At 35.1% G+C, this 27505-nt stretch overlaps 1 protein-coding gene across 1 annotated transcript; it reads right to left on the bottom strand.

The window, feature by feature from the left end:
- Positions 1-1781: 1781 nt before the first annotated feature.
- LOC127872360 (ATP-dependent DNA helicase PIF1-like) lies at positions 1782-25997 on the bottom strand. The gene is made up of 6 exons (XM_052415692.1): positions 25031-25997; positions 24682-24787; positions 23948-24154; positions 19204-19337; positions 4862-4950; positions 1782-1910 (listed from the first exon to the last, which is right to left on the bottom strand). The coding sequence occupies exons 1-6, from the start codon at positions 25995-25997 to the stop codon at positions 1782-1784; spliced, it is 1632 nt and encodes a 543-aa protein (XP_052271652.1).
- Between the last annotated feature and the right edge of the window lie 1508 nt (positions 25998-27505).

Here is a 27505-nt window from a genome sequence, read left to right as displayed (position 1 = left end):
TTATAGAAGTCTCAATCACATTGCATGTTCATACTACAATTTACATATACAATATAACACAATAGCATGAATGTATCCAGTCATAAATGACTTATTAAAGACTGTCCATTTTAAAAGGCTTTACATCATTTAACATGACTACAACATTTATATTTAAAAAAAAACAAGTTTTCATTCTAATTAAAAACATTTTTACCATTAAACATACTGTAAGATATTCTAACTAAGTCTCTGTTTATACATATATACAGTAAAAGTATGGTTATGTCCTAGAGTATTAAAATTGTTTGCGTTCATATAAAATTTTAAAGCAGGTATTGGCAGCGACATATGCGTTATTATCATTTTAAAAGTCGCAAGTTATTTTTCATCATCTGACAAATTTTCATAATTGACACTTGGCATATTATTTATTACAGAAATAAGTTCTGTTCTACACTCATTGTACAATGGGAAATGATATAGTACGTGCTTTTCATCTTCTACAACATTCTGGCAATACAGACAACATCTATTTTCTAGTGCTAAATTCTCATATCTTCCCGTCTCAACTCGTAATGGTGCAACACCGCATCTAAATTTTAAATTTTAGCCACGTCCATCTGCAAAATCGGAGTCGGCCAGCCAACATCGTCGTTCCAGACCATCAACTCAAAACGCCAAGTCTTCAAGACTGCATCCTCAACAGGAGAGGACACGTCAAAACTGCACCACCGTACACAGAAAAGGACAATTCCCTGCCCATGGGGAACAGTGTCACCTCTGCAAGAAATAGAACCATTTCGCATCCGCATTCCGATCTAGGAATGTCAACGACATTTACAGTGCCGATCGAAGTGATGATGTACATAGTGATGGTGTGCTTTGTGATAGAGTTTTTGTGGATAGTATTGAATCCAAAATAGTTAATGGACAAGTTTTTGCAGAAATTGGGGTAGGTTCAAAACAACAAAACATCAAGTTCAAGATTGACACAAGATCTCAGGTAAATATACTGCCATTTTCTAACTATCAAAGCATTGGTACCAAGGGAAATCTCAAACGTTCATATCTCCGGTTAGCAACATACAATTGTACCCCGTTTAAGACTGAAGGCACTATTAACTTAGATTGAATACACGCACGTAATGGTCATTCTGAGAATGTTGAATTCCATGTAGTGCATACGCAATCACATCCTTTGCTCAGTTTACAAAGGTCTGTTAATTTTGGCCTAATCCAGCTATCTTTCTCAGTGGAATCCCAGACATCGAACTGTCCAATGACGAAAGAGACTATTGTACGGGACTTTCCAAAGCTTTTTAAAGGAATAAGCAACATGCTGGGTGAGTGCAACATTCATTTAACGCCCGACAGCAAGCCTGCTGTTCACCCCCCTCGTAGAATACCTGTTGCACTACAGGACAGATGTAAAGCTGAACTGGCCAAAATAGAGAAATTAGGGATCATAATAAAGTTCAATGAACCTACCGAATTGGTAAAGTCCATGGTACTCGTGAAAAAAGGCCAAGGTGATTTAAGAGTTTGTTTGGATGCCACGGACCTAAATAAATGTATACAGCGTCCGCATTACCCTATGCGATCCCTGCACGATATTTTGCCATCCCTTAATGGAGCAAAATACTTCACAAAACTTGATGCCAGATCAGGTTACTGGTCTGTTAAACTCAGTAAAGAGTCATCATATCTGACGTGTTTTAGTACCATATTTGGAAGGTACCGTTATCTGAGGTTACCATTTGGTCTATGTTTGAGTGGAGGCGAATCATCAGACGAATAGATCAATGTTTTAAGGCCTTAATGGCGTGGTCACAATTGTTGATGATATCCTTGTCTATGGTCGAACTAGACAGGAGCATTACAGCAACCTTAAAGCCGTGCTTGAAAGAGCGCTCGATCGAGGTATCATCCTAATGAGGACAAAATTGAGGTTGGCATGACTGACGTTAATTATTTTGGTCACCTGCTGACTGCAGAAGGTCTCAGGCCGGATCCAGCCAAGGTCGCTGCGATCAAAGACATGCCGCCTCCAAGCAACAAAAATGAGTTGCAAACTGTATTAGTAACGGTCAACTATTTGTCTCGGTTTGCACCGAATTTTGTCACAGGTTACCAGCCCCAAAGAAAGCTATTAGGAAAAGACACTGAATTCATGTGGGCTAAGCCACAAATAGACGCATTTAACAAGGTCAAGGACATATAAACACAACCAGGTCAAGCATTAGGCTACTTTGATTCAAAAAAGCCACTCACGTTACAGACAGACAGTTCAAGGACTGGTCTCGGAACTACGCTATTGCAGGACGGAAAGCCCATAGCGTACGCTAGCAAGTCACTTACAAACAGTCAAAAGAATTATGCCATGATTGTGCTAGAATGCTTGGGAATCCTTTTTGGGTTAAAACGTTATCACCAATGGGTTTACAATAGAAAGGTCACAGTTGAAATGGATCATATACCGCTGGTTTCAATTTTCAAGAAGCATTTAAATGCAGCACCAGCAAGGTTACAGCGCATGTTACTGCACATGCAGCCCTATGACATTGACGTAAGACATCGCCCAGGTAAGGACATTCCTGTTCCAGAAACATTGTCTCGGAAACCGTGAAGTGAGACAGGCCCTGACCTATCAAACCAGGCAGACATTCAGGTAAATATGGTAATGTCACGTTTACCTGTACATTACAAGAAAATGCAGGAAATAAGGGAAGAAACAGAGAAAGATACAATACTTTCAGTTCTCAAACAAACAATTATTTCCGGTTTGCCTACACAAAAACAGCATGTCCATCTCAGATCTTAGATTTCTGGAATTATCGGGACGAATTAACAGTTATTGAAGAAATTATCATGAAAGGTTGCAAAATTGTAATTCTTAAGTCTCTACAACCCAGAATGCTTGAGATTATCCAGGCAGGTCACATGGGAGTGGAAAAATGCTTACGTAGAGCTCGAGATATCATGTTCTGGCCACATATCTCAGCAGAAATCACGCAGTTAGTTCTCAATTGCCCAATTAGTTTGAATCACAGAAGTTCAAACATCAAAGAGCCACTCCAATCCCATGAAATCCCTCTATCCTTGGCAGGCTGTTGGCACTGATGTATTTACATTTGATGATCAAGACTACATTATCGCATGTGACTATTACTCAAATTACTTTGAACTGGGTAAATTAAACAGCACCAATTCATCAAGTGCCGTTAAATATCTTCAATCTTGGTTTTCACGCCATGGTATTCCAGAGAAATTAGTCTCTGATGGCGCCAGCTATTACAGTTCCCAAGAGTTTCAACATTTCCTGGCTGAATGGGACATCAATCATGTTCAGTCATCACCCCACTACCCGAGGTCAAATGGCTTGGCAGAATCTTGTGTGAAAAGAGCTAAAACTCTTTTGTAAAAGGCATGAGAAAGTGGTCAAAATATACAGGTTGCACTTTTGGAATACCGTGCAACGCCATTGTGTTCAGGTTATTCTCCAGCAGAATCACTTATGGGAAGGAAAATAATGTCATTTTTACCAATCACATCGGACAAGCTTGTACCTTACGACATCAATCACCAAACAGTAAGAGACAAGTTTAAAATTCAGAAAGAAAAACAAAAGACAAATTATGACAAACACACAAAACAATTACATCCACTTAACAGAGGTCAGTCAGTTAGGTTTCAGCAAGAAGAGAAAGGTTCATGGAAACCAGCTGTTGTTACACAGGTACACAATAACAGGGCATACACTATTCAGACACCTGAAGGCGTTTCGTACAGGCGTAATAGACATCACCTCACGAGTATTTTGCTGAAATACCAAGCTTTGATTGTCAGAGTTCGGCAGAGGAAACAACAATGAAAGCAATGACTTCATTCCTTTGAACCCAAAATAATTACAAGCAAGCCAATTACCAGTACTACAACCATCCCCAGTTCCTGCAAAACCAAAACCACCTGTTAGCAGAACTGATCAGCCAGTGTACACCACACGATACGGTCGCCAGGTGAAGCCCAGGCAAATAATGGACGTTTAATGAACTGTTCTGTTAACAGAGTCTTTATTTTACCAGTATCAGTGTATAAGTGACAGATAAACAAGTTTACTGAAACAGCAGTGGTTTAAGCTAAGCCTTATGCTATCCATGTATTATCTATCAATCAACAGTGTTTGAATATACTTATAACTTCATTATTGTATTGTATTGTATAAAATGTATTTTGTATCAAATACTAAACTAATTTAAAAAGGGAGATGTATATCATAGCTTCCTCATGTGTTCAGGTGGCCAGTCTACTATGAGCCACAATGTTTATCAGTTTAAATAGCCAGAACACGCTCCAGCGTGGCAGTTCAATTTTACCGGTCTCTCTCTTAACAAAAGTACTCACGTTCATCAAGTAGATTCACATTGTTGTTGTGCGTTAATAAATATTAAATTAGTAACATGGACTTGTTATTAATTAACACCCCAACAAAACAAACATCAAACAATTTATCTTCAATGTAATTGATTTCAGGTTTAGAGTTGCCACTAGCAAGATTCAAAAATTCAATACAATTAATATTTTGAAGACACTTTTTCGATCTAAAATAACTATTTCTTACATTAGCACTTTTTGACCACAAAAATACCACTTTATTCTTTCTTGTATTTGGCATGCTCATCACTCTAAAGTATTGTCTGAAAACTGCACCACAGAGCATAACATTGAGCGGTTTCCAACCCATCTCCCCAATCAAAACTGCATTTGGAGTATATTTCCCTACACCAAGAAAGTACCGCATGGCACGGCTGTGGACTGCATTTATACACGAAAAAGACCTGTCCCCCCATAAGGGAGCGCTGTAGTTAATGATTGGCCATACCATACTATCATACAGCTTTGTGAAAGTTGAGTACTGGAAACCACCAACTGCTTTGCTCTTTGAAATAATCAGACCAAGAGCCCTGGACGCTGACATAGCAACAGTTTTAGCTATCTTATGAAAGTCAAGAAATTCATTTAACACAACACCAAAGTACTTGTAGCTATCTACATATTCTAATAAATATGTTCCAAGTTTAAAAGCATGATCCGACATAGGTGTCCCATTAGTACGATGAATAATATTTGACTTATTACAGTTTACTGTTATTTTAGTTTGAGTACACCAGACTGATTCAACAATAACTGAAAATCCTTGGCATTTTCAGCTAATAATACAACATCACCAGCATATAATAAAATACTTATTTTTGTAAGTGCTATCTTGATTCCTTTATCTAAACTATTTATTGTAGAAGCCAAATTATTAATATACAAATTAAACAGCATTGAGAAGAGGAGGCAACCCTGTTACAAGTCGAACACTTTTTATCGAACCAATGCGTGTCGAAGCCATTTAGACGGACGCAACATTAAACATCTTTATACAATGAAAATATGGCTTGAAACAGTCTGCCCCGCAATCCCAAATGCTGCAACTTTTTCCACGGTGTACTTCGATCTAACAAATCGTACGCTTTCTTAAAATCGATAAAGGCGGCAAAAGTGGGGAGCCTTTTGAGTTTACGATTTTCTATAAATTTGCTTTTCCCTTTAACAAATGTGTTCTTCATAAAATCCGATGTCATTGGTGCTAATCAAATTCGCATTATCAAGACGATACTAATGCATAGCCACAAACTTTATAACAGAATTGAAAACTCCCTTTATCTTGAGCCCTGCTTATAGAGGCACTTACTTATACACAATGATTTCGGACCTGCATCGCTACTGATATTTATCCTTAAGTAGCAGATTTAGCAGAGTGATGTTTCATGACATGCTATCTAATAAATAAAAAAATGACCTCAGTACCTTTAAAATGACATAATTATACATGCTTTAGATCAACCGTTTTGCTACAAGGGACGTTAGTTTAAATTGTTTAAGCTCGTGTACTATGCGAAGATCCGGCGGTTGGATGACTCGCAAACTTGAAAAGATATGGTCATATAGACGGTACTCATCAAACATATCGGATTAGTTTCACAATTATCTCTCACATTTATACAAAATCATAATCATATTCCAAAGGGATAAGAAAATGTTTCGATAATTCGTTTTTAATTTACTTCAGTACATACATTAGTATGCATTGCCTGCTTACTATAACAGTATTCCACAGCGAATTGTGCATTTCTGATTTAATAAAAAGAACGTGTTATATCTGGTAAAAAGTGTCGACAAATCAGGAATAGAAGTGCCATTGTCATCGAGATGATCGATTAAAGAAGTGTCCATGAAAATTGGGCATCCAACTGCTTAAACATTTTGATTTTCTAATACGTTAGTAAAATAAAATGTAACATATTGTTATATTAATGAATATATTGAACTTTTATTTCGAAAAAAAGCACGTTCTTGGTATATTTCCAAGTATTTTTATTTTTTGGAAATATGAACTGATCATCCAATTCATGCTTATGATCGATGGAATTTTAGCGTTTATTAATATAATCAACCGTTTTTCTGCGAATTTCTTCCTTCGCAATACGAAGTGCAATACCATTAATCGACAAAACAATGTCCCTTGTGTGAAAACCGAATGAACAGAACATAAATGCAAAAAAATCTGAAGAACTCTCCTATCGCGCGTGGCTTTTGTTGTTCTCGAAGTGCCATCTGTTATCAAAGTATCCGCATACCCGGCGTGAATTCGTGCGTTTTGAAATTCGGGAACACTTATCATATTCATGCAAAAAGCATATTGTTGTATTTTCTAATACAATGGTAAGAATTATATAGACTAACATTGTTAAATTGTAAAATATCATTTTAGGCCATACACATCTGCAGTTAAAAAATTGACAACTAAACATGAATTTAATTTAGGACATATAAAGATCATAACACATGAACTTTACTGAAACTGCAAACTGGAAATATATTTCCAGTATTGTTAAGATTCATGTATACGCATTGTTTTACGGATGTCGAAATACATACTTTTTATCCAAAAATAATATATCTGTTCGCATATATATATTTATGTAAAATATAAGGTGCTTGTACGTTGTACGCACGTGTATTCTGAGGTTGATTTTCATTGCACAGTTGTAGCTTATTGTTGTAACGGGTAAATAGTGCCATATTATCTGTTTAATGATCGCATACGTTTTATTTCATTTGTTATGTAGTTTTTGCTGTTGATAAAAGCTTAAATGTTTACACTAACGTTTAGATTATTAATATACATGTACTTTCAAAACATATCAATATAAATCAAGACGAAAAATGCATCTTTTTAAACCGAATTTAGCATGATTAAACTGTATCATAAACACGTTGCCCGGCCGATGTGAAATAATCAGCTTGTAATTCACTGATACACTCAACTCATTTACTGCAAAGCATGAAACCATAGTCATATGGCATATTCCTTGAACTGATACCTCCCCTTAAAGGATAAACACTGCAATCACAAATTAAATCCTTCCAAATGTGGAAAGCCTCCTATTTTGGTTACTAATTGAAATTGTACTCAAATCCGTGTTATTTTCTAGGGCTTTGATAGAGCAATGCTCGGACCCAGTCTTTATTGAACCGAGGTTTGTATAGTATAACAGCCATTTGGGTCATGGTATATCGCGCTTTTATTGCAAAACTGCTCTTTAAATTTGTACCATAAATCTCATTCAACTTTGATATTTTCCTTATAACTTTTAATTTGCTTCTTTCCGTGTTAGCATGCCAGGGTTGTTTTCTGATTACCATGTAATACATTCAATAAAATTGAGGTGCAGTATATGTGTCGTCTTTTTTAATTTTTTTTTTGTATATGAATATATACAATCCGGCGTTTCATCGTGTCTTAGACGACATCGCGTCCTAGACAAAGGAATCATCATCGATACCTACTGGTTTGTGCCTATCATGTGATAATCTAATTTTTGTACTGGAAGATGTAACACACTTTGTGTCTTCACGGTAAACTAGCATTTTTGAAACATATCAATTCCCCTTTTGTTCTGCCTTACATTGATGCATTTCTGGAAATTAATATATCGATTAATTGTCAACGATGATACGCATTTTAATTTAAATGGCTCATAATTACTGAACATTTTACATAATCATAAAATATATTTTTCAAAATCAAGAAACGTTTGATAGTTGCGTTCTTGCAAAATAGTCACACATAAAATTCTTTTAAAATACATAATTGTTATACACTTCATGATGCATATTTTTGTACAATTATGTATACTATTTTCTTATTGTAATTGTATCATGCTTTTATATGTCCAGCAGATTCAATAATCTTCTGTATTACTAGCTGATCCAGTAATCCAATCTAATTGGACTCACGAAAGTTAGGGCGAATATTAGAATTAAAGGGGCTTTTTTCACAGATTTTGGCATGTATTAAAGCTTTTCATTAAAAACTTTATATATATATAAATAATATAATTAATATAATTAAACATTATACTGGAACAATAGTTACATTGTCATTGAACATCACAAACATTTCGTTTAATTAAAATAATATCTAAGTTTAAAATGAAATATTTGTAGGATAGGTCACTCTGTGTTACTATATGTGTCTATGTCTCTGTACTAGTGTTTATGTCCCTTGTCTTGTATGTGTCCATTTGCTTCTCTTGTGAGATTCAGTCCCTTGTCCTGTGTGCGTCCAACCATGTACCATGATGTCATATATGTCCAATGAGAATGAGAGAATTCAAAGAAACAAGATACATATATACGAGAATTCCGATATACATTCGGACATAAATATCAAACCTTGGGCGGCGTCTCTAGTTATTTGAACCCCTACCCAATACATATTTCACTAATAATAATGTTATTATTTGACTGCTTGGTGCCGAACATAATTGCATTTAGTTTATTAAGTCATTACAAAGGTGAAAACCGACTAATTCTTTAATAATATTATTGTCCGTTTTAATCCATATATTTCATGGAGAAAAACTCCTTATTAATTTCAACATGACCATTATCTAATGCAATCTAACAACTGTCTATAATTTCAAAGACAACTCATAAATAAAATGAAAAAAAGACTTACCGCTTCATGTGTGAAGGCGGCAAATGTTGAAGCGAAAGAAATTATTGCCAGGGAGGCTAGAAACCAGAACATGAACAAAATCAGTGTGAACGTGTCCATGCTGGTTTTCATGATCTGGTAGAGAGAAAATACACCGAGTCCCGTCCCAAACCCAATGTCGGCGGCGTAAAACCAGCTCAGGTCTTTGTCGAGTTCGGCCACCAGTTTGGAGAGCCTTAAGTGTAATAATCGAAGTCTCTGGAAACTGTTTGGCACTGTGCACCCACTGGAGTAGATTTCATGTTGCAATTTTTCCGTAAATATCTCGAAAAGTAAGGTCAGTTTTCTTGAAAGAACAATCGCGTATGCCTGTGGGATAATCCAGAGCGAGGAAGTCATTACTGCTATTACAATGAATCCAATTTTTGTCCCAATGCTGTTTTGCAATGGAAAGTAATGAATCGATGCGAGGTCAGGGTACATTTCAACCTTAACCGCAAGACCAACTACATTGATAACTATAACGACAGATGCTACAGTCACTGCCCATTGTGTTCTGCTTTGTATCATGCTAATTAGGCATCGTAGTCCTAGTGCCTTACTTTCCCGCACTATGTCCTCCTCCCAAGTTTTAAAGCATTTTTCAAGGTTACCAAATTTTCTGCTTGTCGTTTTTAAACACGCGAAAAATAATAAAAGCAGACTCAAGTGCCATAGAAACACAAGGATAGAAAACAGTTTATTATCAGAAGGAGCATAATGTATGGACACTCCTTGTTTGATGCACATAATCAATATAATCACAAAATACACAAATCTGTATATCGAAGACAGCACGTTCTTGGCGTTGCAACTGTGGCCATGGACGATATACATTATATCACTGAAGTTATAGCAACCACACAGAGCCAAAGCAACAAGAAGTGGTCGAATGAGCTTCTTTAGCTTTGATGTTTGTGCAGAATCATTACCCCATGCTTCTACAACCTCAGGCTTGATCTTCATTTCTTCAATGTATGTATTAAGCGTGTCTTGCGACATTTAGTCCAGGTTTCTTGCTGGTTCAGCGCATCTATTTCACAGCCTTTTGACGATTTATTTCCAATTTTGTTTAAATATATTTACAGTGAAACGTTCTAGTCTAATGATTATATTATATAGTACAGTTTAGTTATTAACATCTTAAAATATAGTTTAACAATCGTATGTTCATTATCACATATAGTATTTCGACAAAGCATTAACGCGTATGCAACCGTCCACAACTGTATACTAAGTGTGAATGAAGAACAAATCCTCTCTGATATTCCAATATCCCACTGTGCGTAACTGAACAAAAATCCAATTCAAACTTCGATATTGCGTATGATCATCATGCAATTACATGTCTGAATGGAGACAATATTGACTAGTCAAACTGAACTCGCAAAATACACTCGTTGAACGTGTAATCCTAAACCAAACAAGAACAAATAACACTAATGAGCAAACTTATTAGTGTTACATAAATTTTACAAACTTAAGTGTTTATTTCAAACGTTTTAGGCTCTACGTTTTATGTTTGCATATTCTACTCCGTATATTTTACAATCTACATTTATGAAATTCTATCCGCGAGTGACATATCAGAAAAGAAATTGAATAGTTTTATTCTTGTTAAGCAAAAGCTATATGAAAATTATTGACATACACTCCCAAAGAGTCTTGATGGCAATTAGGTTATATGACTTAATCTTAATGATTTCTGTTCTACTCCGGGCGAAGCTATCTTTTGTTCTTAAATTCTTTCAATTGTTATTTCACGTCAATACCGATGTTGACGTCTATCAATTGAAATGCATTTAATGACAATATAAAAACAAGTTAAATCTGGGAACAATTTAATTATAGATCAACAAAATTATGTCAAAATAGGAAAAACGTTCATTTAGGGTACATTATGCACATTGGCAGTGAAAACTAATATATTGCCTCGTTAAAAATACGTATGTATTCTAGACGAATTTTACTTGTACCTTAATTAACGTTTTGGTGCAATAAAAATAGATGTATTTTATTATTATTATTATTGTTGTTGTTGTTGTTGTTGTTGTTGTTGTTGTTGATTTATTTATTTTTAAAATATACGATAACTTGAAAGTATTATGTGATGAATTTATGTTGCTATTAAGAAAAATGTAGCAAAAAAAATACTTTCTTAAATAACGGACTTGAGTGACAGCATCAAATCAATTGAAAGACCAAGCCAACGCCAAATAAGTTGTCAATACCCATTAAGTTGTTTAAACTGCGTTGTTTGCACTATTTAAAAAAACATCCATTGACAGTGTGTATTCAGAATACTCTTCATCAATATAATGGATAGCTATATATGATTACGCCGATAGTAATACATTCAAACATTACAGCTTAAACGCAAGAGAAAAGTTTGATTAATTGGAGCTGAGCTCATTTACGATTACTATGTATTGTGTCAAGTTTTCACGCTATTAGATTGGCTCCATTTATTTGTGTTTCATGATATTAATTGCCGATCCTATCTTACTACCATTGGGCATTTATACATTCAGCTATATGGTGTTTACTTTAAAAAGTTAAAGTATTCAGCTTCAACTGTTAAACTTCGTGAGAAGAAATCACTTATTAACATATACACGTGTATATTTGAACATTTGATTAAGAAGGCCTCGTTAACCAGGGTAACAAAAGTGTTAAAGGCAAACGAAACAAACAATTAATAAACACTCTCAGAAATTACATACCATTGTTTTTTAAATCACCGACATCTATTCAATGCTAAAATAATGCTCATGTTCGGTGCAGATATTGTTTAAAAAAAAATGGCAGTAGCTATATTATAGATAAAGCGGACATAAAACGGTCTGCAATACATGCATGTCGGAAATTTAAAGTAAAGTTTTTCACAAAATAATATTTTAACTAGGCTATTTATATATTACTGCGAAAAAAGATATAATGTGTGTTCTATATTTTACAATTGATTAAAGCCGCCTAAAGAAGTAGTCTCAAATCGTATCGAATGTACCGAATATAGAATGTTATGTGCTGAGGTCCTTTGAGACTTAATGGTATAAAAACTATTCGATGATTCCATTACATAAATAATCTCTCCCCAGACACAGGAGGATGAGCAAGATCGATAAAAATAATTATATTTTTTGTTTTCACATGATTGTTATTTCTAAGTGTTTTAATTATTGATCAATAGGCTTTTAGTTGAACCAACAATCGTTAATTTCAATCAGTCGTCGGGACCATTACGAAATACAATCTTCCATCAAATTCATATGTTGAACTTTTTTATTTAAATTTGATTTAATATTGATTTGTGGCTCGGTATGTAATAACATAAAATATAAAAATGAAAATGCCAATGATAAACTTAAAAAGATAAAAGCCTGCCACATTATTTAAAAGGCAAATATTTAGAATACACAATGCAGGTGTAACGATACCAATTGAACTGATGGAAATCAACAACAGGATAAATCAAACAGCACGTGACGATGAAGAATTCTGGGAATGAAGTGGATGAAACTGGCCCAGACCAAGGTGACACTATATATATCACACAAACTTGTTTGAATAAAATACTCTAGCCGATGAAAGCATGTGGATGCTATTATGTTGGGCACGGGTCAGGGAAAATAACAACTCGGCCATCTCTTTACAAAATCAGTTTGCTTTACAGAATCTGTATCTTTACGCTCTTGCTTATTTACCTGGCCACGAAAATTGCTACATTATTTTATATAATGCCTGAACAAATGAAGTACGTCGTTATTAAAACAGCTAAGGTTTTCAGGGGCGTTTGTAACTTTCTGTTTTGCAAGAAGGCCAATAGCTCAAGATACCGCAATCAAGAGAAAGCGTTCAAGTTGTTTAACGAGGATATTATTCCCTGTATAAGAAGTGATACTCATAATAAGTCATCGCCCAGAAAGAACCAAGAGAAATAGTCTCAAATCGTCACAAATGTTTTGTTATGTTACGTACAGGAACTTAATCGCTCACTCTCCATTTCCAACGGAAGAGTTAATAAAAAAAAGTCAAATTGCATTTCAATGACGCCCAGTTCTAACGAGCCTAAATTTGTGTCACGGCTTGATAAAAAATCAGCTAATACTACTTTTGTTTAGACACGATGGTAATATCTTTATGGATGTTTATCTAGAACGGTTCTATAACAAAGAGTACTAGAGATGTTGACTAATAATAAAATGAAAATACAGATATAATATATCTTCATACTACGTGTTGGAATTTATTACTCATGAAAAACACACACAATTGTTTAGAAGCGTCCTCGATTTTGATCCGAAAAACTTTGAACATAAATTGCTTATGTTGGCGATACAACAAACCCTTATACACGTGACCATTATGTACTGCTGAAGAAAAGCTCTCAACAACAGAGGATCTGTTCTTTAAAGTTTAGAGACTTCATTCATGTATTGCGGTTAACTAACACAATCCAATAATAACAAAATCATAAATAATCACGCGGTTGCGCTTCATTGATCGAGATAATTAAGACAGATGGGGAATGGTTGTATGATAAACTTGGGAAGCGTATCAAAAAGCAAGAACGACAACGCTAATCGTAATATAGTTTCATCGCATTGATCATCGGAACATGCGTTAATGTAGGAGTAAATATTATTTGTAATATTAAATTGTAATTAGCATGTGTATGATCTTTTTGATAAGCAATGTCTATAGTATGTTAATTTTAAATGGTAGATTCTCATAGTGTTCCTTGGCATTTCTCAATGACCAAACGCGTTAAGTACAAACGCACTGTGCTTTTGAGCAAACTTCGGCTTACTAGGCTGATGTCCTTTGATACTTAATGGTAAGAAAAACTATTCGATTATTCTATTTCATAATTTTATCCCATTTTCACCGCGACATTGACGGTATAACACGTTGTGGAATATACTTGCCTGTCTTCAACACTGTGGAATATACCTGTCGCGTGCACGGACTACTACAAATGACGTCATGCGATATGCGCTAAAATTAAGTCGATATTGTTTGGTTCATTGATCGAATTTTGAGGTGACCCATTGGAAGAAAATGTTCATATTTTGCAGAAAAATATATATATGACATATTCACCAAAAGAAATGTTGAAATAAAATATAAAATTACACGATTTTTGTTTTGTTATTTTTTATTTATATTTACTTTACCACTGAATGATTTTTCATAAGAAACAAAGTCGAGAAAACTTAAGCTTCAAAATTATACGACCTACAACCTTTAAGTCTAGTCATATGACATAATTTTTCGCCATCCGTATAATGAATCAGCTGATTGATGGCGTCATAAAATGACATACTTATTGCATCATTTTCCCCAATTTTTTTTGACGATTTATTATAAACGCGACTTATTTCACATGTTTTCTACATGTACTGTATATCGACATATCTGAATTGTCAATTGATCACATTTTCCTAATTTCGTGTAATGTGAATTGTTTATAATCCATGCATATACTTTTGACATTTAACTTAAACATTAAGAATGTACAACAAGCCATACACATATCGCACAATTCATAAATAATCTGCAATGTATGCTTTCCTATTTAATTCACGTTAGGCATAGAGCTGTGTAAAGTATAAGATGGTAAAAATAGCACCAAACTGGAATTGGGAACGTCCCATTTTGTACACGGGTATTATCTACTCATTTATCTGTTGTGTACTGGAATGTTTTCCATTCTTTGTGTATTTATATATTAAATTATTTTCTTGTACAATAATGGCATTTACCATAGATAAATAAAACATTGTGCCAGTTTAAACATAATTATGTTTGTATGCAGAAATCTGCAAATGCAACCGAGTTTACCAACGGCTATTATTAGATAACAAGTATGGAAGGGTATTTAGGTAAAAATTACATCCTTCTTTGTGACTGTGTCATGATTCTTGATGGTACTTTCAATTAGTATGTAGACACCTTTTCATGCTTGATGACACTTACATCTTGCCTGATGTCCACTGTCTATTTGCATTCTGCTTAATGGTATCATGCATGTGTACAGATGCAACATTCTTGTTCGTTAATTGCATGCTGCATATGTGTATGTTGGTTTGTGCAGAGAGACTTGTGCAATAGGCGGAGTGCATAATGGAATCAAATATTAATGCGCTTAATAAATTAACGCGATGACAAGATGTGAGTTTCACCCAAGCACAAAGCAACATACTATCATGCATGATACAATGATGTCAATTGACAGTCATTCCGAAATGCTACGGAGGACTACGGAAATTTACGGCGTATAACGGAAATTTTATGTTATAGGAGAAGTTGCGCCCCTTTGTAAGATATTTGCTACTGAACCGAAATTAACCGCGTGTTTGTAGACTTAACATTTTTTTGGTTAATGACTAACCATAATTTTTGTACAGTAATTTACCTTCAATAACCAAAGAAAGTCTATGGATATATTTCAATATATGCTACTAATGCATGTATGCAGAGCTCCAGATAAGACGCTTAAAGTCGTAAAAAACTGAATTAAATTTAGTAAAAAAGAAGACTTAAATTCTGTGCGTACGGTTACACATTGGAAAAATAAAATAAGAATTCAAAATGTGTGATCATGCGTAAAACTCAATATCAATGCATATAATGTAAACATTTTATCAATGAGTTCCCACTCGTCTAGGCCCTCATTACAATTATCAAATCAACAGCACTTTAACGTTATTATGAATAACAGACCATATTTACAACAGTCGAAAAGCCGAACGTTTTCCATTATCTGGTCCTTTTATCGCAAAAAGTCTGCTGTAACCCGGCAAGGCTCGCGCTCCCGGCGTTCTAAGCCTCGCAACATAAACTTCTCTGTATTCAACGCTAACCTAGTATTCTTTATGTCTTTACCCAGACAACGGAGGATGAGCAAGATCGATACAAATGAAAATAAAATGTTTTCATTCGGGAATGTTATTGATAAGTGCTATAATAATTTTTCCATAGGCTTTTAGTTGAACCAACCACAGGTGAAGGGCGCGTGGCCAAGTCACTTTAACACTATCAATTTGTCATAAAACAACATTTTTTTATCATATTGACCAAAAAAAAAAAAAAAAAAAAAAAATTTTTTTTTCTGATATGTTATATATGAACAAGGTAGGTATCTCTTGACACAGAAAAATCACCTTCATCAACATTTTAAGCGATAAATTGCCTAAATGGCGGTCGATTTTCGAAAACTATGTACCATTTTGTTGGGAAAGGGTGCCTCGTGACGAAAAATGACCACAAACGGCTACTTGCCGACATAAACTACAAGAAAATACTTCTCGAACTCGAAGAAATGCTAGGTCGGCTCCGATCTGACCGATAGATCAGTGCCGATTTTACAAGAGTAAAACTATCGAAATACCACAGCTACCGAACATAATACGCATTAATACAATAAACAAATAAGAGTTTATCAACTTACAACACAGATTTGTCCTTTTGTTTGCGTTCTTACCTCGAAATCGTTGTAAATCGGGAATTGTTTATCGGCAATTTCGAGTCAAGTTCCATGTCATCAGACGCTTACAAGGTGAAGGTCGTGGGGGTGTGTATGTTTCGGAACGCTTCTAAATTCTTCCTAACAATAATTCGGCGCAATATTTAAAACGTCAACACTGTTTTCTCACACAAGTATTTGTTCACAAAAATGACAATCATTACTTGGTAAGTTATGTATGTGATCCGTTCATTAATTATTTAAATAATGTGCAATGTTGACACATTGAATAATATTTATACATAGAAAAACTTTTTATTCACACTGTTTGCAGAAGAACAATGACCCTTCACGTTGGGCCTTTTTTCATTTCAAATGGTGTGAAAGACCAGCACACAAACGATGGATCCAGCCTTCACACTTGTCACATTGAATCCATTTATTAGCTTTGACTCCTTTGTTTGATGAATTTGTTTTCTTGTTACAGACAAGGCACATAACTTCATCATTTTCCTCCACTGGAGAGTTGTCACTGTCAGGATCCGACACATTTTTTCTTTTTCTAATTTCAACTTGTGTTGAAGTACTTGGTTGATATATGTCAATCACTGTTGGACTTTGTTTGGAAATATTTTTACGTGGCTTTTTTTCACCTTTGGTAGACACCAAAATTTGTTTTCTGTGTGACATTTTCTTTTTTATTTGAAATAAACAATTTTTATCCGGGCTATTTCTCAGCAACTAATGACCGGAATTCAATGAAACTTTATGGGAAGCTTCACTACCAAGAGGAGATGTGCATATTATCAGCCGGTTCTGGTCGGATGATTTTTCACAAAGTAATGGCCCTTTGAAATTTTCCATTAACTGTACATATAGTGCAATTCTTGTCTGGGCTATTTTCTCTTCAACTAATGACCGGAATTCAATGAAACTTTATGGGAAGCTTCACTATCAAGAGGACATGTGCATATTATCAGCCGGTTCTGGTCGGATGATTTTTCACAGAGTTATTGCCCTTTGAAATTTTCCATTAACTGTAAATATAGTGCAATTCTTGTCCGGGCTATTTCTCAGTAACTAATGACCGGAATTCAATGAAACTTTATGGGAAGCTTCACTACCAAGAGGAGATGTGCATATTATCAGTCGGTTCTGGTCGGATGATTTTTCACAGAGTTATGGCCCTTTGAAATTTCCATTGTACATATAGTGCAATTCTTGTCCGAGCTATTCCTCAGCAACTTTTTACATAGAAAAACTTTTTATTCACACTGTTTGCAGAAGAAAAATGACCCTTCACGTTGGGCCTTTTTCCATTTCAAATGGTGTGAAAGACCAGCACACAAACGATGGATCCAGCCTTCACACTTGTCGCATTGAATCCACTAATTAGCTATGGCTCCTTTGTTTGTGGAATTTGTTTTCTTGTTACAAACAAGGCAAAGAACTTCATCGTTTTCCTCCACTGGAGAGTTGTCACTGTCAGAATCCGACTCATTTTTTCTCTTTTTAATTAAAACTTGTGTAGACGTACTTGGTTGATCGATGTCAATCACTGTTGGACTTTTTTTTGAAATATTTTTACGTGGCTTTTTTTCACCTTTAGTAGACACCAAAATTTGTTTTCTGTGTGACATTTTCTTTTTTATTTGAACATTTTCCAGAATGTCTTTTCTAAATTGATTTACCATGACCATCAAAAAGATTTTAATTAATTTTGTATAAATAATGTAAATATGTTTTTCAAAATCTTGATTGTCAATTATATTATTATAAATGTCAACAGTCTTCTGACAACTGTCTTTCACAGCAGTATAAAACTGGTGATATAAATTTTTATTTTCAACTAAAGTGTTTTTTGAATATTCGAACATATTTTTACCATGTTTTTTTAGGTTTTCGTCAACCAATAATTTTAAGGATTGTTCAGTGATAGAACAATAGAAATTGTACAGTGAATCAGGGATGTTGGTAAGCGATCTGTTTTGATTTTGCCTCCTACTAATGTCTAACATGGTTTCTGGCATGCTTGTGTCTTGCTCTTGTACTCTTAAACTGTCCAGAATATTTGCACTTATAACAGCTTCCTGAAACATATCTGCTTTGTCTGTTTGGTACATGGTACTTCTTTTCTTTTGTATATATTTGTAGTGTAGCTTTGCGATACAGTAACCACCAACATAACGTACTCTTGCCTGTGCTGCATTGGTGATTTTTCTTTCTGTGCTTTTTTTACTTGTAATTGGGATCATTTCAGCTTGTTTTTTAAGTATATATATTCGAACCGAATTTGTAATATTAAAAGACACATGTAAATGTTCCTCTGTAAATACTTCATTATTAAAGAATGACAAACAACTCATTCTGTACTCAGCACTTGTCTGATAAACATGCATCTTTGAGTAAACTTCTGTTAGCTTTTGTGCAGAAACAGGTGCCACATTACTTGCATCAATTTTTAAACTCTCCATGAACGACATAATTTTTGAATATATAATTTTCACAAAGTGTTCAAATTTCTCCCTATCAATATTACTTACAATATTGTTTGCTTTCAACTGCATTGGTGTTACAACATTTTCACATTTTAAATTCTGTAAAATTGCATCTAAATCTAAATCTTCAGGCAACTTAATGTTTTCAGTTTGAAGTTTATCGATACTTTTGATGATGTTGTCAAATTCTTCATCGAATTCTTCAGAGGTACTTTCATTTTCACCAATGTCAATATCAGCCTCTGATGTAAGCAGGTTCTCAACTGTAACGTTTGAAAGCTCAGCATTATCTTTCCTTGTTCTGAAACAGATGACATGTTATAAGCTTTAAATTCTCAATGTAAGATGTAGACAAAATATTTCTTTAACCACTATGTACATTTTTTTATTAATAGGCCCTTAAGTCCAAAAATTTTCTTATTTTGACAACATAAAAGATTAAAAAGAAGAAAATTTGATTTCAAGAAAATTGAAAATAACTGCACTGATTTCAGTGATTTTTACTTGTTGAGTCAAAACAATAAACACATAGTTCTTAATACATGTATCAACTATAGCTGCATATATACGGGTATATGAGTCGTGTTCTGAGAAAACTGGACATGTGCGTAAAGTGTCGTCCAAGATTAGCCTGTGCAGTCCGCACAGGCTATTCAGTGACGACACTTTCCGCCGAAATTGGATTTTTGCTAAGAAGAGACTTTCTTTAAACGAAAAATGTCATAAAAGCGGAAAGTTTCGTCTCTCATGATTAGCCTGTGCGGACTGCACAGGCTAATCTGGGATGACACTTTACGCACCTGCATTATGCCTAATTCTCTCAGAACATGACATATATAAATGAGCCTGGCAATATGTAAAAGGTTTAATGCATGTGCGTAAAGTGTCGCACAGGCTAATAAGGGACGACACTTTCCGCCTAAACTTGATTTTTGCTGAGAAGAGACTTTCGTTAAAAGAAAAATATCATAAAAGCGGGAAGTCATCCCTGATTAGCCTGTGCAGACTGCACAGGCTAATCCATGACAACACTTGACCCACATGCTTTAAACACCCATTTCGCATAGCAAGGTCCAAATAGAGACAAAAATACATAGTTGTTGGTTTCCGCCTATAGAAATAGTTTTGAATTCAGTTGTAAAAATTAAACTTTTCTGGCAATAAACTTATTTGCTTATTGAAATCAATTTCACAAAAGGTCAGAACAAGTTAACAGGCAATACACGAGTATGTTTAAAGGTAAGATAAAACAATCCGTGTATGGGTTTCAGTAAGCAGTAACCAATATTTATGTATGCAATATTTATTATTAATAAAATTAAACTTGTACACTAAGGCCATTTTATTTTTGTGTGTGTTTCACAGAACTTATTTTTTGAGTCACAGGGGAAGGGATAAAATAACAATAACAAACATTTAAGAAGTAGATTTAGCAAAGAAATAGACAAAGTACTAACAATTTAAAACTTTATTTTCATTATTTTACAATTAAAATAATCTTAAAAAGTCTGCAAGTACAGCAAACTCCAATAAAATGAACAATATTTACTATCATACTAATGTATTGTTTTTTTAATGAAAAATGTGGTAGGAATTTGCATGAAACAAAAGATAAAAAATGGCCTCTTATATAAATGGATATAAATATCATTATTTTAAAATATTATTTATTAAAATGACTTTATAAACAAAATAAATTAAAAAAACATTAACAAGGAATTTAAACTTAAATTAGTATTAGTTATTACTGTAATATAAGTTATAATAACAAGGTACAAACTCACTTTTAGTACTGTTTTAAAGCTATTTTTTATAACTTAAGTTATAACTTTTTAACTTTAATTTTCAGGCTATTGTCTAGAGTGTGTCTAGACACAGAAGGTGCTGTTGAAGTCAATTCATTGTATAAGGCATATGAATTTGAAATGAAGGAATGTGGAGAAAGTTCCATATGTAACAAGCGCATATTTGTTGACCACATTCCACATGTGTTTTCTAATGCAGTTAAGAAACGTATCAAAGGGAAAACCACCATGACAACATACACTGGCATAAGTGTGAAAAAACTGTGTGATGTTCTTGACAGAAAATCATTACCAGAAAACCCACAGGAAATAATGAAATTATTGCCTATAGACGTGGAAAAAATTGAAATTCTCAATGATAGTGTTAAGTGCTCTATACCAACAAAGATCTTCTGTGATGGTAATGAGGTGTATAAGGTCATTCAATTTCAGTGTAATGGGCACTGGAAATTGAAGATAAGTGGGACAGATATAGACCTTAAATCTCTATTCATGAATGATTGTTTTAATGCAAATAAAGAGAGTGTTCAAACTGTAATACAGGGCGTTCGCCTACTGAAACTTTGTGCTGGTGTTCAAATATCAAAAACTGTAATCATGAGCCGGTACCATACACTTAATAAGTGGACATTTGATAATGATAATGATAATGGCAGTAGATTAATACACTCAGTTGTATGCAACAGACTTGTTGGAATGAACTCAGCATCAGGAACATGTAAAAAATGCTTAAAAATGACTTTCCATTCAGACTCTAGCAAACACATTGAAAACAAGGAGAACATAAACATTGCTATTGAATGTGATAGTACCAGAGATAGTATAATGAAGCTGTTTCCTGGAGCACCTGGTGAAATGATTGAGCTCCTGTTAAGCCAAGCCCAAAATGTTGCTAGGGATCCAAAAGGGAGGAGATGGCCTCAAAGTATTATTTCTTTATGTTTGCAATGGTATTGCAGGAGTCCACAGTCCTATGAAGCAGTAAGAGAATCCAAATATTTGATATTGCCTTCACGAAGTGTTTTAATTCAGTATAAAACAAAAGTTAAACAACATGTTGGGTTCGATGACAATATTTTTCATTGGATGTTCAATGAAGCACAGCGTCAAAAAGTACCCCAAGAGGGTTACATCGGTGGCTTAATCATTGATGAAATGAGTATTCAAGCTGACATACATATATGCAAATCAGGTGATGTGGTTGAAATGACTGGTCTGATGGACATAGGAGAAGAGGGTAATACTTCACATACATTAAGGAAAGGTAGCCACGAAAAAGTCCTTGGCACTCATGCATTGCAGATTCTGTTTTTGGGGATCACTGGTTTTAGATTTCCAATAGCCCATTTTCTATCTGATGGGATACAGGCCCCGGAAATGTACCCAATATTCTGGGAAGCTATTGACAAACTGAAAATGTTTGGGTTTAAACCTGTCTATACATGCATGGATGGCGCGCAGGCAAATAGAACATTTATGAAAATAAATATTGGAAATCAAAATAACACCTTCAAGACTGTAAGTCCTTGCACCTTTAATGACATTGTTTTTCTAATGGATTTTTCACATGTTATGAAAAAAATTAGAAATAATATATTGAAAAGTGGTATATCAGACAAGTGTACCAGAATTTTAACATTAATTAATGGACACACAGTACAGTGGCAGATGTTTATTGACTGCTATCAGTGGGACAGGTGCAATGCCCTGCAGCTTCACAGGCGACTTACAAATGAACACATGTTCCTGTCAAACCAATCAAAAATGAGAAATCACCTGGCTGAGGATGTTTTGAACGCTGAAATGTTAAATTTAATGTTACAGTATCAGCAGTACTTAGGAGAGAAGGGAAATGTCCTCACTGGTGTTATCGAGCTTCTTCAACAAACATCGCTTATGATAAGAATATTCAGAGACATGAAGCCAATTATTACCACTGATGACTCTAGGCTAACTGACCTAATGATTGTTTCCAAGTGGTTCAAGGACTGGGAAACCTATGCCATGAATTGTGAAATAGTTCCTAAAAACATAAGGGCAAAGAATATCATGTCCATACAATGTCATGAGGACATTCAATCCTGTGCTATTGGATTCGTTGAGCTGTGCCAGATGCTAATATCAGCAGAGTCCAAAGTGCGTATCACTCCTGGCCTTGTAAACTCTGACGCAGTTGAAAACCTGTTCAACCAACAGAGGTCTACCTACAATGGTGCTAATACCAATCCCAATGCGCTACAGTACAGGAGATCTTTGAACAGCATTCTCCTTGGACAAACTACTGTATCCCAAAAAGCCAAATCCGGCAAGAATCGTTCAGCAGCCCTGCCCTTCAACTGCACAATGACTAGCGAACCGACAAATAAAAGGAAGTCAACATCTGGGATTGGATTAGGTGAAAAAATCAAAGTCATACGATATTAGCAAAGGGTAAGCTCTACTAAAGTGCAGGATCATATGGAATGGAGGTCAGCACAGAGAAGTCGAAGATCATGGTGAATAGCACAAACAACACCACCTAGGGACCATCAAACAATGAAAGCTTGCTTGGTTTGGACACGTCGCAAGGCACAACTCACTGTGAAATACTGTGCTATTGGTTTGACAGAAACATGTGTTCATTTGTAACCCTAGAAGGAGGTCACCGTCGAGGTCATCAGAAGAAAATCTGGATGGAAAATGTGAAAGAGTGGACATCCCTTCCCATTGATAAGCTACTCATAGCAGACCACGAAACAACAAAAGCTGGCTTGGTTTGGACACGTCACCAGACACGACTCACTGTGCAAGACTGTGCTATTGGTTTCACAGGAACATGTGTTCATGTGTAACCCTAGAAGGATGTCACCTTCTAGGTCATCAGAAGAAAAGCTGAATAGAAAATGTGAAAAAGTGGACATCCCTTCCCATTGATGAGCTACTCCTAGCAGCCCACAAAGACCTGACTGGCGGAGAATTTGTGTGACGGCGTCCCCCCCTCCCCCCCAACGTCCAGACCGGTTGAGGGAATGACGATGCTTAAGGGTAAGTGTTGTTTTACATAATTGCAGGATTCTAATTTAACATTTTAGCTGCAAAATTGAATAGTAAGTGACGTAATATATACCTAGAAGTTATTCTGCAACAGCTGTGATCTGTCAGAAATGGCCTTGTAGAATTGTCACGTTGAATGAAGTCTTGAACTACAGAGGGTTGCTTCAAACAAACACTGGGCGTGAAGTTCACCACTCTCACTCCATCTGTGGTACGCGCCCTTCCCAGTGCTACTCCAAGTTGGCCCGGCTTAAATATGCCTTTACAATTGATTTCCACACTGAAGAGAAACCAATTTTAAAATAATCACAATTATTATCTACAATTATATTTTAAGGATATACAGTTTATAAATATTGATCCCATTAGGATTTTTTAGCTATACATGTATGACAAATGTATTTTAACATGTTTTCTTTTAATTGCCGATTTTATAAGGTAATTTTAAGGTCTACAAATAAACAAAGCTTAACATGACACTTAATGAAAATTAATTACCATGGTAAGCTGACATGAAAAAAATCATGTTCACCCTTTGCATGCTGGGAAATTTGTCGTCTGCTAAAATGTCGTCTGCTGAATTTCTCAAATTAGCATTTTCTTAGATTTTTTTCAAAGAATATTATCAGAATAGCAAACAGTTTGGATCCAGATGAGACGCCACATTTTGTGGCGTCTCATCTGGATCCAAACTGTTGGCAAAAGCCTTCAAAATTCTGAAAGGGTTAATTTAAATGAAGGTGATACAGGAAAACATTATAATAAAGTATGAGCAATATGTTATATAAAAAATGACTGGAGTTTTACCTTTCAAGGGTCATGCCTTGCGACTTGTGGATACTAATGGCAAAAGCAAGCTTCAATGGATACTGCTCTCGAACAGCAACATCATGGTTCTTTGAAGGACTGAAAACTGATTCATTAAAGGCATGTTAATTTAAAGAAATGCAGAACTGATCGTACGCGTCGTTGAAAGTATGTTATATCAATATTCATCATTTGTTGGGTCAAGTTAAAACAAGGAAATTAACACGGGCAAAAAGTTATATAAAAAAAATGTTTTGTTTCCGTAAATTGATTGGCAGTACTCAGATAATTATATTTAACTATGTAATAATGTAACATAAATTAAGTGTGTTGATTTAATTTAACATACCAGAACATTTCATTCTTGGAACAGGAACTGATTTCTCTCCAAATTTAACAATTGGACCCTCTTCCGTAATTGCAGACACCACGCCTTTCAGTCCATTCACCAGCTTATCGCTGAGGTTCCTCATCAGAATAACAGGGGCTCCAATTTTTAACCAAAGATGTTTTGGTATAATCATTTGTGATAGAAAATTCCGTTCACCAGTGTCTGCAGACAGGAATTCATACAGCTGTCCTGGAAATTCCATAATTTTAGTACGGTTGTATTCGTCAACTTGTTCATTTGTTGAAAAAAGTTTAGTTGCAGCATCTGGGCTCTGTAACTGTCGGGCAAGGCTTTGAATAAATTCAACACAATCACTGGTTGGATTACCCATAGAACATTGTGCAATAGCGTCTATCAGCTGGAGTTCACTTTGTCTGACAACTTGCCTAAGCTCCAACCTGTGTGTTATTACTTCAAATAATGGACTTAAAAAACAAAATTCACCATTGTCACTGAAAATAGGGTTAGAAACTGGGGGTAGTTGGCGAAAATCACCGGCTAAAATGAGTTGAATGCCACCAAATGGCAAGTTTGAGTTTTTTATCCTACAAATAGAGTCCAGACATTCAAATAGTTTTCTACTCATCATGGAGCATTCATCAATGATTAAGATATCAGTTTCAATAATTCTTTGTTTGCATTCCATGTAATGTCTATTGTGTTGTACTAATTCTGCAATTTCCTTTTTATTATTTCGTCCGTCGCCATATCCGGACCACTTGTGGATGGTCATGGCATCCGGATAAGCAATGCACGCGATGCCTGTTGTTGCTGTGACAGACAGTTTTTTAGGTGTATTTTTGATAGTGTCAATGATTTGCTTGATAACATACGACTTTCCCGTTCCTGCAGGGCCATGAATTAAAATGTTGTGGCCTTCCAGCGCCCTTTGAACTGCTAGATTTTGTTCTTCGTTAAGCGACATGTGTGATTCTTTTCGTAACTGCGATAAACGTAAATATATACGGTTCTCTGTTTCAGGTGTTCGGTAACTCGGATGCGCGGAACCAATCGGTGTATATATAACTTGAGGTGAAGGTCGTTCTGCAAGCGCCTCCCGTTACCCTGATCATCGTACACAATTGAAAGTAAACATTCAAACATAACGATTATATTAGTGTTTGGTGTGATCAAAAGGACAAATCTGTGTTGTAAGTTGATAAACTCTTATTTGTTTATTGTATTAATGCGTATTATGTTCGGTAGCTGTGGTATTTCGATAGTTTTACTCTTGTAAAATCGGCACTGAACTATCGGTCAGATCGGAGCCGACCTAGCATTTCTTCGAGTTCGAGAAGTATTTTCTTGTAGTTTATGTCGGCAAGTAGCCGTTTGTGGTCATTTTTCGTCACGAGGCACCCTTTTTCCCAACAAAATGGTACATAGTTTTCGAAAATCGACCGCCATTTAGGCAATTTATCGCTTAAAATGTTGATGAAGGTGATTTTTCTGTGTCAAGAGATACCTACCTTGTTCATATATAACATATCAGAAAAAAAAATTTTTTTTTTTTTTTTTTTTGGTCAATATAATAAAAAATGTTGTTTTATGACAAATTGATAGTGTTAAAGTGACTTGGCCACGCGCCCTTCACCTGTGGAACCAACAATGCTTCGATTTCAGTCAGTTGTCGTAACCATTACGAAATACAATCTTTCATCAAATGCATTTGTTGAACGTTTGTGCTTTATATTGACGGGATATTGGTTTGTAAATCTAAACATAAAAATATATAAGATAAAATTTAAAAAAAAGATAAATGCCTTTACATGAGTTAAAAGGCAATTGTTAGGATATACAATTCAGGGGTAACGATGCCTTTTGAAATGACGAAAAAACAGAAACAGGATCAAACAAATAGCACGTGCCGATGAAGAGTCATTTGAATGAAGTGGATGAAACTGACCCAGACCAAGGTGACACTATAGATATCACACAAACTTGTTTGTAAGAACACTCTAGTTGATGAAAGCATCCGGATGGTATTATATTGGGCACGGGTCAGGGAAAATCACAGATCGGCCATCTTTTTCAAATTTTACTTTACAGTATCTGTATCTTTACACTAATGCTTCTATGCTCAAGATACGGTATCAAGAGCGTTCAAGTTGTTTAGCAATGATATTATTCCCTGTATAAGATGGAATGGTATCCCTTTCGATAAGTCACCGCCCAGAAGGAAGCAAATCACCGTGTGTATACGTGTCGTAGTGATGTGTTTGCTCAATAAGGTAGTCTCTATTTTTATTCTTTTATGTGTAATTGGAAGCCAACAATCGCCGCAGTTCCGAATGCAACCGCGTACTCACAATCCAGGAACTGTCATCATATCAACTTGTTACTTGTTCTTTGTTTCGTTGGTACTCATTTTCCCAGTGTTTTGCAATATAATAATCTCCGTGCTGGTCAAATACAACTTTTAGATATTCCAAG

This window comes from Dreissena polymorpha, chromosome 3 (genome assembly GCF_020536995.1).
Source record: "Dreissena polymorpha isolate Duluth1 chromosome 3, UMN_Dpol_1.0, whole genome shotgun sequence".
Classification (NCBI taxonomy): Eukaryota; Metazoa; Mollusca; class Bivalvia; order Myida; family Dreissenidae; genus Dreissena; species Dreissena polymorpha.
Note: the sequence above shows the minus strand (reverse complement) of the source record. Positions and strands in the feature narration are given on the sequence as shown.

Coding starts and splice junctions, on each gene's coding strand:
- LOC127872360 (XM_052415692.1), bottom strand. CDS start 25,997: ATGTCGCTTAACGAAGAACAAAATCTAGCAGTTCAAAGGGCGCTGGAA. Junction 24,155..24,681: donor CAAGGCATGACCCTTGAAAG/GTAAAACTCCAG, acceptor GTTTCTCTTCAG/TGTGGAAATCAATTGTAAAG. Junction 19,338..23,947: donor TGTTGCAGAATAACTTCTAG/GTATATATTACG, acceptor CATCTGTTTCAG/AACAAGGAAAGATAATGCTG.